The sequence below is a fragment of the Sarcophilus harrisii genome, chromosome 5, assembly GCF_902635505.1.
Source record: "Sarcophilus harrisii chromosome 5, mSarHar1.11, whole genome shotgun sequence".
In the NCBI taxonomy this organism is placed as follows: Eukaryota; Metazoa; Chordata; class Mammalia; order Dasyuromorphia; family Dasyuridae; genus Sarcophilus; species Sarcophilus harrisii.
In genome coordinates, this window is record NC_045430.1 from 209,926,481 (window position 1) to 209,938,427 (window position 11,947).

General features: G+C 39.8%; 1 protein-coding gene across 1 annotated transcript in view; it reads right to left on the reverse strand.

Moving 5' to 3' along the window:
• Window positions 1-11,727, reverse strand: part of PTPRN2 (protein tyrosine phosphatase receptor type N2) — a 1,447,381-nt gene extending 1,435,654 nt beyond the window's left edge. The window contains exon 1 of the mRNA XM_031937732.1: window positions 11,185-11,727. Within this exon, the coding sequence (XP_031793592.1) occupies window positions 11,185-11,323 (139 nt within the window). The 5' untranslated portion in view covers window positions 11,324-11,727. The remainder of the gene's footprint in view (window positions 1-11,184) is intronic.
• Between the last annotated feature and the right edge of the window lie 220 nt (window positions 11,728-11,947).

An 11,947-nucleotide genomic window follows, 5' to 3' on the forward strand; every position in this document is an offset into this window, starting at 1 on the left:
GCTCAACAGTACAGGAGTTGAAGAAGTCTTCGCAAACATATCTGTCTTGGGAAACCTCCAGCCACCGAGTTGGATTCTAGACTGTGGGAATAGGATTTTTCTTCCATTCTTTTCAGTTTCTTCACTTAAATTTATGAGAAATTTGCTTATGTATAATTTAGCTTTTAAAAATGGATTACGGTGCTTTAAGCACCCTAAAGATGTTAAGTAAATTCTAGACATGGCTATCATTTATTATCACCATTATTACTATATTATCATTAATGTTCCCTGCTTAGATGTGCTTGTTTTTTTAATGTCCTTATTAAGAAATATAGATGATTAACAATTTAAAAACTAATTTTAATGCTTCCCAAAGGTCTTAGGTCATCAATTCAGTTGAGACTTGGAAAATTCAGAATAATTTTACTTGCAGTAACAATAGGTTTTTTTTTTCTCTGTTCCTACAAAAGCTCTCAACTTTGATCAAGGATAAAATAATTAATAATAATAATATTAAACTAATTCTAATATAATGTCTAACATGTACCAGGCACTGTGCCATGCACTTAACAAATATTATATCATTTGAATGTCAAAACAAACTCAGAAGGTAAATGCTGTTATCATCCCCATTTTATAGTTGAAGAAACTAAGACCTACAGAAGTTATATAACTTGCCCAGATTCACAGCTAAAAGACATCTGAGGCTATATTTATATCACATATATATCAGAATTCACTCCAGTACTTAACTATCTAAGAGAAATGCACCTTCAACTGGGACATGGTACCATTACAGTTGTAATGATTTCACTGTGTACACAGTATTAAACTGCCCTCAAGTTCCACCATTAGAGGATAATTGCTTTGGATTGAGTTTAAAACACTGGCCCCCTAAGAGGAAAAACCTTAGGATCCTAGTTACCAGTTATTGCTGGGTTGGTGGTGGTGGTTTTTACCTGCCCCATTCTTTTACAAGCTGAGCATATTTCAGCTCTAGAATCAAAATTTTCCCCTTAAGAGCAATTACTTTTCCCCTTTAGAAAGCAGGCCAACCTTTCTTCCAAAGACTTAATTCACAAAACAAGCTATTGGCAATGTCATCTTTTGTATTGTATATAGGACATTTCATTTGGGGACATAAATGGACTTGGAGAAAAACACACACACACACACCCCTGGTGAATCCAACACCCCATAATTGAAAACCTAATTTCTTCCTCCCCATGATTTCCTATCTCACCTCTTGGCTATAATCTTCCACTGGCAAATTCCAGAAAAGCATAACCTAAATCTGAAATGAACCATTCTTTTCCCCGTTTGTCACTGTGACAAGCCAAAATCAAACCTCTACTTAAACCTCTCTTATCAAAATGATCTATCCCTCCCTGCCTAGCCTGAATTGGACTTTTTGTTAGGACAAACCTCAAATTATGATTTGGTTTGGTCTCTCTGGTGTTTGCATTACCTCACTAAAAGCTGACAAACCCTTGGATCATTCTGAATGGTGAGTGCTTTTACAAACCATATCAAATATTAAGTTCCCCTGATGGCATTTTTATTCTTGGCCAGTCAAGGAAGACTTGAGGTGCCATGCCAAAGTATGATACCAATCCATCAGTTTCCAAATATCAAAATTGTTTCATAGAAAGAAACCAAATAATTCAAAGGAGTACCAGGAACTGAGTTGAAGGGAAAATCAAGCAAGAACTGACCTAGATGCCAAAGGGCATGTTTAACTCTTCCTAGGGATGCTCCCATCAAACAATGAGTTCTCTGCTAGTCTTGTGATGTTCCCAGAAGAAAAATCAACCTTGTACCGACTGAAGTGCTACTTTTAAGACTAGAGGAAGAGTACTTGATGCTTCTAAGGAGGAGATTCTAATGGAACATACAATCCATCCACTTTAGCCCAAAGAAAAGGGGAATGGTAATACTGAACATTAGAATTAAGAGAGATAGTGGCATTTATTATAAAATATTCCTACCCTAAAGAAGGAATTTTTCCATACCACCAAATCAGAACCATAAGTCCCAAATACTGGATTTTCATCTAGCATGCTTTATAAACAGGAATGGAGGCAGAGGTGGGAATGGAGAAGATGGAAGCAGGAGGGAAAGCATTTGATTTACAGCCTCAAAAGAAAGTTACCACTTCAAAATAAAGTTAGACCAATGAGAAAAAGGAGGAACTGTTTTTTTTTAATGACTCAAAGTAAGGCCATTAATTATAAATGCAGCAGTAAGACTCCACACTTTAATACCTAAAGTATTACATCCCCTACATTCCCTCCAAAAGATTGACAACAGAACTAGTGAACAAAAAGGTCATTTAATATATGAGAAAGGAAGGGTTGCTGAGGAACCTCACCTGTTTTAATTCCTGCCTTTGATATTTAAATAAACAGCTTGGCCAAAGACCTGACATACATCCTTCAACAAACTGTTTCCATACAGTTTCCAAGTAACACTGAAAAGGTCTGTTTTCTGAAGTTTCCTACCCCTCTTATCAGCTAGGATGAAAAAACAAATCCAGCTGGACCTACATTTCTGAAGGTCATTTAGACTAATGTGAAAACAACTGCCAGGTGTTTTTTATGTAGTGTGGAAGGCTATCTGCCATGAATTCAGCTGCTTGCTTTCTCTGGGAAATGGAACATCTTGTCAGAAAAGATAAGACAGGTGCTTATTTAACTGAAATTTATGTTGCCTTCATTTACTATTGCATCTGAATGAAAACCTCAGTGTTCAATTCTCAAACTCTTTCTCATCTCTCCATATAAATGAAACTTCTATCTTTAAGTCCAATGACAGACTCCAAAGTACTGGAGATATGCTCCTGCCTTGAGCAAAGAACTACTTTAAATGTTTGCTTACAATCCAAAGCAAGAAGGTGTTTTGGTTTTTTGTTGTTGTTGTTTTCATAAGGGTCAGAGAAAGCTTCTAACACAGTCTTTATCAAAACAAGTGTTTGACAAAAACTGAGAAGAAAACTGTATTCTCCCTTTTCTAGGTCCCCATCTCCTTGATAAATCCCAAATAAAACACTAGCAGTCACCAGTAAAACAGGTTTCTGACAAAAATCAATTCATGCACTAGAAAAATTATGTTCCTGTGAAGTGTTTGCCAAAATAAGCATCTATTGCTTCACGTCTTTTTTTTAAGAGCCAATGAGAATAGACAAATTTAATTATGTAAAATCAAAAAAACTTTGCTGGGACAAAATCAATGCAGGAATAAAACATAAAAAGAAAAATTGCTGGGGGGTGAGGAACAAGTATTTCTGATAAAAGTTTGATATCTAAGATTTTTTTAAAAAGGGAATTGACACAAATATAGAAAGTTAAGTCATTTATCCAAGAGATAATAGTAATCAATGACAATGATAATAGTGATAAGGATAAACTGTCAGTACATATGAACAATTTCCTAAGGAGAATCACACATTTAAACTATATGAGAAAATGCTCCAACACTACAAAAACAAAAATAAAAAAATGAAACAACTTTGAAGTACAACCTCCCACCCAACATGGCAAAAACACTAAAAGACAGAAATAGCGCAAGATGGACTTTGAGATATATTGGTTCAATGTTGGTGAAGTTGTGGATTAGTCCTACCATTCTAGAAACTAGAAGAATAACTGGGAAATTTTTCAAACTATTTTCCTGAAATCCCATTACTAAGCAACATACTTCCACAGAGGTCAAAAACAGACACTAAAGCCAAAACAATTATAAAAGCATTTTATATGGTAGCCAAAAACAAAAAAATCTGGAAATGATGTGGATATGCACTAACTGGGGACTGGACAAACTAATTGTTATATATGTGTATAATGAAGCTATTATACAGTAAAAATTTACAAATATGCCAAATTCAGAAAAACATGAGATCTGAATAAACCAATCTACAGTGAAATAAACAGAATCAGAATATTACATCCATAACAATGATAATAATATAAACTAAAAATCCCTTAAAAGGCCCTTAATTTAATCATCTTAACCAATTTCAATACCAGAAAATAAATATTGAATCATATATCTCTGCTCCCAGTAGAATGGAGAGAAACTATAGGAATGATTGAATAAATCAAGAAATGCAGTCAATGTTTTATTTAACTGTTTCTTTGTTATAAGGGAGAGTTCAGCAACTTAGGAATATATAGTCTTATACATTCTTATAGTCTAAAAACAAAATATATAAATGAAAAAAATTTAAAACCCTTTGTTCATTTCACCTGAAGTGTTCTTTTTCTTTTCTGTCTATTCTTTTCTTTGTTTTCTTTTGCTATGTCAATTCAGTCATAGTTTTGTAATTCATTTCTTCATACCCCACTGAGGTTCTCCCAGAGAAATTAGTACATAGGCACTGAACATATCACTGGAGGAGCCATCTTAATTTGGCAAAGGGGGTGAGAGAGGAAGAGATAGACAAAGACAGAGAGACATAGAGACAAAGACAGACAGATAGACACAAAGAAGCAGAGAGAGAGACAAACAGACAGAAAGACACAGACAGGCCGAAACAGAGAGATACAGACATAGATAGAGGGGAAAAGGAAGGGAGAGAGGAGAAAATAAGGAAAGAAAGGAGGGAGTGAGAAAGGGAGGGAGATAGGGAGGAAAAGGAGAGAAGAAAAAGGAAGGAAGGAAGGAGGGAGGAAGGAAGGAAGGGAAGGAGGGAAGAGAGAGGAAGGAAGGAAGAAAAAAGGAAGAAAGGAAAGAAAGAAAGAAAGAAGGAAGGAGAAAAGGAAGAAAGAAAGGAGGAAAGAGGAAAGAAAGGAAGGAGGGAGAAAGGAAGAATTACTAGGTTAGCCTTGAAGGATGGTTCCTGTGGAGTAGAAGAGAAAAGAGAGAAACACATCCAGCACAGAATCATTCGACTATACCAAAAGACATGTGAATGAGGCATTTGGTTGCTTGTTGTTTTCCTTCCTTTGGCTTGGCCTTCTTTCAGCATGACCAAAAGCAAAGATTATAAAAACTAGTTCAGGGTCAGAACTGCAAGAAGCAAAGATGGATTTCTTCTACCTTGATATCAGAAAGAATTTCTATAAATGAGAGTTCAAAATAATCAATCATGCCATTCAGTCCAAAAAGCAAAATCAACTCACTTCTTCTGATTGAATCACACTCTGGCTCTAAGCTCAATATGAGTTCATTATTGGAGAGAAAATATGTATAAAGAAATTAGGAAGAAAAGAAAAAAATAATAATCTACGGCTCCCAGGTGCACTAGCTAATTTTGGACAGAAAGGAGATATGAAAAAGATAAGGAAAGAACAAAGAAAAAACAAAAGATAAATTGATTGTTGTTATTCAGTAATGTTCCACTCTTTGTGACCCCAGTTGGGGCAGTTTGCCATTTCTTTTTTCAGCTCATTTTACAGATGAGGAAAACTGGAGCAAATAAGATTAAGTGACTTGTCCAGGGCCATACAGCTAATGAGTATCTGAAGCCAGATTTTTACTCAGAAAGAGTCTGATTCCAGGCCTGGCACTCTATCCACTGTCACCTAACTGCCCCTAAAGGATAAATAGAATGAAAGTAAATGCAAATAGTGCAGCCTAGTTTTTGGAGTTTTTGGAGTATAAGCAAAACAACAGTATGTTACAGAAAAGAAAAGTATGCATTCCCTCTATCCTATTGTGATAAGAAGGCTGATGAGAGTAGAATACTATTTTCCTTAAAGGAAACTTAGATATTAGAAAGATGCAGACAAATTAACTGTATCCTTAGAAAAGAGTTTCAAATGACTAGAGGAGAAGGAAAAAAGAACTGACAAAAATTAAAAGAATAAAAGTAGGACATATGGTTGCACAACAGCCACTCAAAGCAATTATGACATTGCAAACAGACTACAAAATACCTGCTCAGGAGAAAGGATTCGTTCCATTCTAAAGAACAACTCAAAAATGAAATCTTCATGACAAAGTTTTATTGACACTACATACAATTACTTTCTCCTTGTCTAAAATGTGAGCCTGCATTTAAATATGGACTGTGACAAATCAGAGTATGCTACGAAGAATAAAATGTTAGGTCTTATATCTATTTGTCATTTCCAAGGACCCTTGATGTAAAAAAACAGGAAACAAGGATTCCAGTTGTATGTGTTTCATACCCCCTATCCTGAAGGTAGGTACTATTAAAAATAATAAAAACAAAGCTAGGAGAGAAAAGAGAGTTAAAGCTTCCATGTTCATTACTGTTTCTCTTGATCAAAAACATTGTAAATAGTTTGGTGATTGTCAAACAAGGCACAGATTATGTGCATGTATGTGTGTGCAGTTATAATTATAGGTGAGTATTGTAGGGAAAATCAATATATTTGTTTTAAAGAAAAAAGAATGAGGCATATCCATGTCTTAGTGTTGAGGTTGGGAAGGGTACCCCAAAAGTTTGGAGTCACAGATTGGTGGTATGAGGTGACTCAAAAGAATTTGCAGCCTTGAACCCATTTCCTAGTCAAAGGGCAAAGTTTTATTGTAATTGTAACGGCATTAAAATTGGGCTAAGTTCCAAACAAATTAGCAAAGAAACAGGAGCAAGGAGACACATTTATCCAGCTTTCTATCATTAACATGCTAATTCTATGGCCCATAGGAAGGGCCAGGGAGTAGTCTCAGAGAATTTGATTTTTACTGACCATATTATCATTGATCAGATTATCAGTCAGCACTGAATTGAGGAGTGATCCATTCAGAATCAGACAGATCTTGTTCTTAGAGTGTGGGAAGTCCCTGAGGCAGACTCCAAAGCCAGAAGATTTAAGATTACTGATTTATTGTTAGAACAATAGTCCCCTTAAAATCAGAGGACCACAAAATCATTGTTGCACATTGCTGTGCAGACCTTTATGTGACTATGTATGCTTAATGAATGAGTAGAAACAATAGTGGGCCACAGGTACAATGTGAAGGAGTACATACTGTCCTCTTAGCTCAAAAGTATGATGCACAGTAGACTTGATGCATCTCTAATTTGAACACTTTGAAAAGGAGACTGGATTCACTTCTTGTAGATATATCTAAGTCTTATGTCAGAAATGCAAGAAACCTGGCAGTTCTCTAGCCTTAGAACAACCAAGTTAACAGATTATAGACATTATCCAAAGTCAAGTGAAAAAGAAAACCATGTCTGAGTACCCGGTACCCACACAAAAAGTAATGCATGAAAAGTGATGGTCTTCTCTGGAATCCACAAAACCTCATGGATAAGAAATCAAACTAGGAAAGGAGGAATCTCCACCAGCGATACCTGATCCTCATCAAAAGATCATCAGTCATGAAGTCAGGAGAACCCGAGTTCAAATGTGGTCTCAAACACTTAATATTTGCTAGCTGTGTGATCTTGGACAAGTCACTTAACCCCAATTGCTTCAGAAAAAAAAATCATCATCCAAACTAAAGGACTGAGAGCTCTCACTGATATCGTCTACTTTAGAGGAATGCTTATAAATCAAATACTGATGGGCAAAAGGGAAAAGTACTTCCTAAAAGACTAGTCTTTTTGAAATAGAGGTATGAGTTATCCTTTGGGCAAGAAGTTAAATTAGAAGACTTTCAAGTTTCCTTCCAGCTCAAGGATTCTAGGATTTAATGATCAGCACTTTGCTCCAGAACAGTATAAAGGTCCTACCCAACATTTCTTGTTTCTGGAAGATTTGGACCTGTCAAAAAATGACATCCAACTACCCATGGAATGTTACCATGTTTCATGAAAAATGGTATGTCTCACAGGATTCCAAGTATCATATGATTTAAAACTGTAAAAAATCTTAAGAGAACAATTCATTATTCTAGTCTCAAGAATATTACCCCAAAATAGTTCCCAAGTCTCTGGACATTAAAGGCTTCTTCCATAATGGGTAAATATTTCAAGCACAATCTGCCCTGGAGTGTTTTATGTTTATTGAACCTCCCATAATCAGTCTGGCTCTTTTTATAAATGAAGAAATTAAGGCATGCAGAGGTGGTAATTTGCTCCAGTTCACAAGTCAAGGTCACAGGTATTAAATAACATAGCCAAAATTCTCATTCCAGGTCCTCTGATTCCAAACCCAGTGTCCCTTTCACTACACCATACTGCTTCTCTCCACTTCAGCCCAGAACACAGGATAGTCAACATCATAGTTGTCCTTTTCCTCTGATGAGTTATGTACATGGATGAGAGGTATGGGAGAAGAGAAATGATAAATCCAACAAAGATGAAGAAAGTTAGCTGTGAATAAGAGAAGAAACTACTGAGCTAGAGAGCAAACACAAGGACTGCTTAATGACCCAACAAGCAAACATGCTCTCTTCTAAATGCTACTAAACAAAGCTATTGGCATCTTCATAATGCCAGAAGGCAAAGAAATAGATCCGAAAAAAAGATGACTTTGAGATGGGAGACCTCATAAAGAAGAAACACCCTGAGAGCAGATTGTCCATGAAATGTATATCCAATAAGAAAGAGGCTTTTAGAAGCCACAGACCTGGCAGCTATTTGGGGCAATAAAAGCATTAAGATGTCCTAGACTCCACTGCTTTTTCATTCCCTTCTTCCTCATTTTACTGCTGTTAACTAATTTCAGAATCTTAAATCAATATGAATGACTCAGTTTCTTCATCTGTAAAACAACTAATATATATAAGCACACTAAGAAAAAAAGGCTCAAGAGCTGAAGTTACAATATATATATTCCGTTATTCAGATTACATGTGCACAGAAAGGCAATATGGTTCAATATTTGCTTCTGATACATAATAATCATGAGACACTAAGCAAGTCATTTAAGCTTTCAGTACCTTAGGCAACTCCCTCAGACTCTAGAGTTCTGAGGGACAAGTTCCCACTCTGACTCAATGAAAGGCATTTCCCCATGAGAGTGTTCCACAACTGATGAAATTACAATTCCAGGCATTAAAAAAGTTTTTAACATATACTCATTCATTTATGTATTCAAAGTATACTTATAATTCTATAATATTAACAACCTATATCCATATGTCTGCTAATATTAATTCAGTCTTACTCAACACAAGTCCAAACTAAATCATGTAATCACTTTGGAGGTCCTGGAGAGAACACCAAGGAAAACAGCTGCCAGAATGCTGAGGGGTATGGGAGGGGGGAGAGGAAGGAGATGACTCTAAGCAAAAGAAAAGGATATTAGGATATTGGGTTCTGACTCTGGTTCTGGCTCTGATGAACTGAATGATGGGAGCTGGCACCAATCCAGGTCTTAGTTTACTCATCTTAAAAATCAGAGCTAAACTAATATGATTTCTGAAATGCTCTGAAACTCTGAATCTATGATATTGTTATCAGCATCTTTGAACATGAAGAGTAATAAGATACAACTCAAGAAGATTGATCTAGATGGGAATGAAGCAAAGGGATCTCCTTCATGATATTCAAATCTTGCCTTGACTGGGTGCCACTGTAGCCAGGCTCGATAAGTGTAAGGAAAGGAGGGAAGACAGTGGAGACATTCAGCAGGAACCTGGTTCAGTGTTGGCTGGCCCCCATTGGGGGGAGAATATAGGAAATTACCTCCTATCTTTTAGTTTTCATTTCTTTGGGTCTTGGAAGTTTGTGATGCAGTTGGAAAGACCTGAGGCTGTTTTACAACCATCTCTGCAAAGGGAATTTGTTAGCAATATAGGAGAGAATATCTTTAGTTCCTAGCTTTTGGGCTAAAAGATTCTTCTTAATAGTTGATAATGCTTTTTGCAAAACTCATTTCAATACTGAAGTCTTTCCAAATACAGAAAGTGCTCACATTCATTTAAGATATCAGCATTTAAATTTTAATATTTCTCACCAGGGAACCACTTATGAAAACATTGGGTTTATGCTAAATGTCTAACACCTTTTAAACAAATAAGATAGGGGATTAATATCAGAAGGCAAATTGTTGTTGGCTTAAAATTAAAAAAAAAAAAAAGGTCACCACAAAACCAAAAGGATTTCAAGAAGAAGAAGACTAATTTTTCTGTAAGGTTTTATTATTTGATTATCCCTCCCCTTTCAAAGCCCCTCACCATTTCTTCTCCCCCCCCCACCTCTTTATTTTTCTTTCTTGGGAACATGTTAGCAGTTATCTGAGTGAGAATCCTCGAAGAGGTGTGGTTTTTGTTTTAACAAAGTGCCCTTTCAGCATCATTTTTGTAGTAGTGCATGTTTAGGGGTACGAGATTGAGTCCAAGATGTGGAAAAGGAGGGAAGAAATGTCAAGCTTCACTGCTCTCCACCCGTTAACTGAAAATATCCTTCAGGCACTTTCTCCCCAAAACGCATACATTCCTCAATACACACTCAGGAGAGAGAGAGAGAGAGAGAGAGAGAGAGAGAGAGAGAGAGAGAGAGAGAGAGAGAGAGAGAGAATATATAGATAGAATAGAACAATATAGAAATACTTAAAAAAGAGAAAACACAACATATACATAGGAAAGGGAAAAGGATGCAAACATTCACCTTCCCACAAATAAGGGACTTTGGTGTTTGTGATGGAAATGGGGTAGGAGGAAGAGTTATTTCAGTGGATTTCTGAACTAAGAGTGAGAGGAAATGTTTTATTTTGCAGTCTGCGATGAGAGAGAAGGGTGGGATCAATAGGAAGAGAGCTGAGCTTTGAAAGGTGGGGCTCAGAGGAAGAGACCTATACAGAAGAAGTGCAGGTAATTTGAAGAGCTGACTCGGAGATATACAGTAGAGCTCTTTTGAAGGGTCGGGAGGGGGAGAGGGAGCTGCAGAGATTGCCGAGTGTCTGGTGCTACCGCTGAGAGAGAGGACAGGTGACCGTAGAAGGAAACTGAGTCAATAGAGGAGACGATGCTCTGGGAAGGAGTCTCTAGGAGGAAGAATCTTGGAGGGGTTTGAGAGGTAGGAGCAGGACAATGTTCTCGGCCCTTGGCCCTTGCCCTTTGCTCCGCTCCCACCGCACCTGTAACTACCTCGTTCCTTCCGCCGGGTGCATCCCGGTCGGCTCCATGCTGCTACCACGGCTGCCACCGCCTTAATCTCCTCCTCCTCCTCCTTCTCCTCCTCCTCCAGCGGCTCCTCCTCTGGAAGCTGCCAGTCTCCAGTCCCGCACCTCCCCATCCCTTGCAGCCCAGGTCTCCCACCTCGAGCTCACCTCGCCCCGCACCCGTCCCCCCCGCCCCCACCCGCGTATCCCCTCAGCTGGCCGGCCCGCGCGCACTCACCGAACCTCCCCGGGAGCGGGCGGCCGCGGGCGGAGGCAGCGGCGGCGGCGGCGGCGGCGGCGGGGAAGGCTGACAGCAGCAGCAGCAGCAGCGGCGGCGGCGGCGGCCCCGGGGCCACGGAGCGCGGCGGGGACCCCATCACGCCCGGCCCATCGCAGACTGCCCGCTGCGCCCGGCTCTTCGCTGCGCCTCGCTCGCTCTCTCGCTCCGTCGCTCCGGCCCGGGGAGCTCACTCCATGTCCGCTGCTGGCACCGAGGGAGGCTGAAGGGAATGGTGAGGGCTGGGTGACCCGCCGACGGACTGAGGGAAGAAGGGAGGGATGGACCGACGCGTGCAGGGGGAGGAGGAACGCTGCAGGAGCGGGTGCGGGAGGGAGGGGAGCGGGAGGGCTGGGCCGGGGCGGGAAGGGGCGCAGAGGCAGCGGCGGCAGCAGCGGCCGCTCCGCGGGCCGGCCTCCCTCCCTCTCGCCCAGCGCTCCTGCAGCACCGCCAAAGCCCTCGCAGGCTTCAACACCCAGGACAGCGCCTAGCGCCGCCTGCCCGCCCCCCTGGCCACGCCTCCTCCCGGCCCCCCTCCACCCCATCTCCCCGCCTCCTGCCCCTCCAATAGATCACACACACACACACACACACACCACCGCCTTCTCACAAGAGGGCCAAGTCTGAGCTCCTGACATTCGCCACCACAGGCCTCCTCCTTCCCTGCCTCGAACCCATGCCTTCCTGCACCCACTGGTCCCAGCGATCGGTTTCTTTTTCTGTA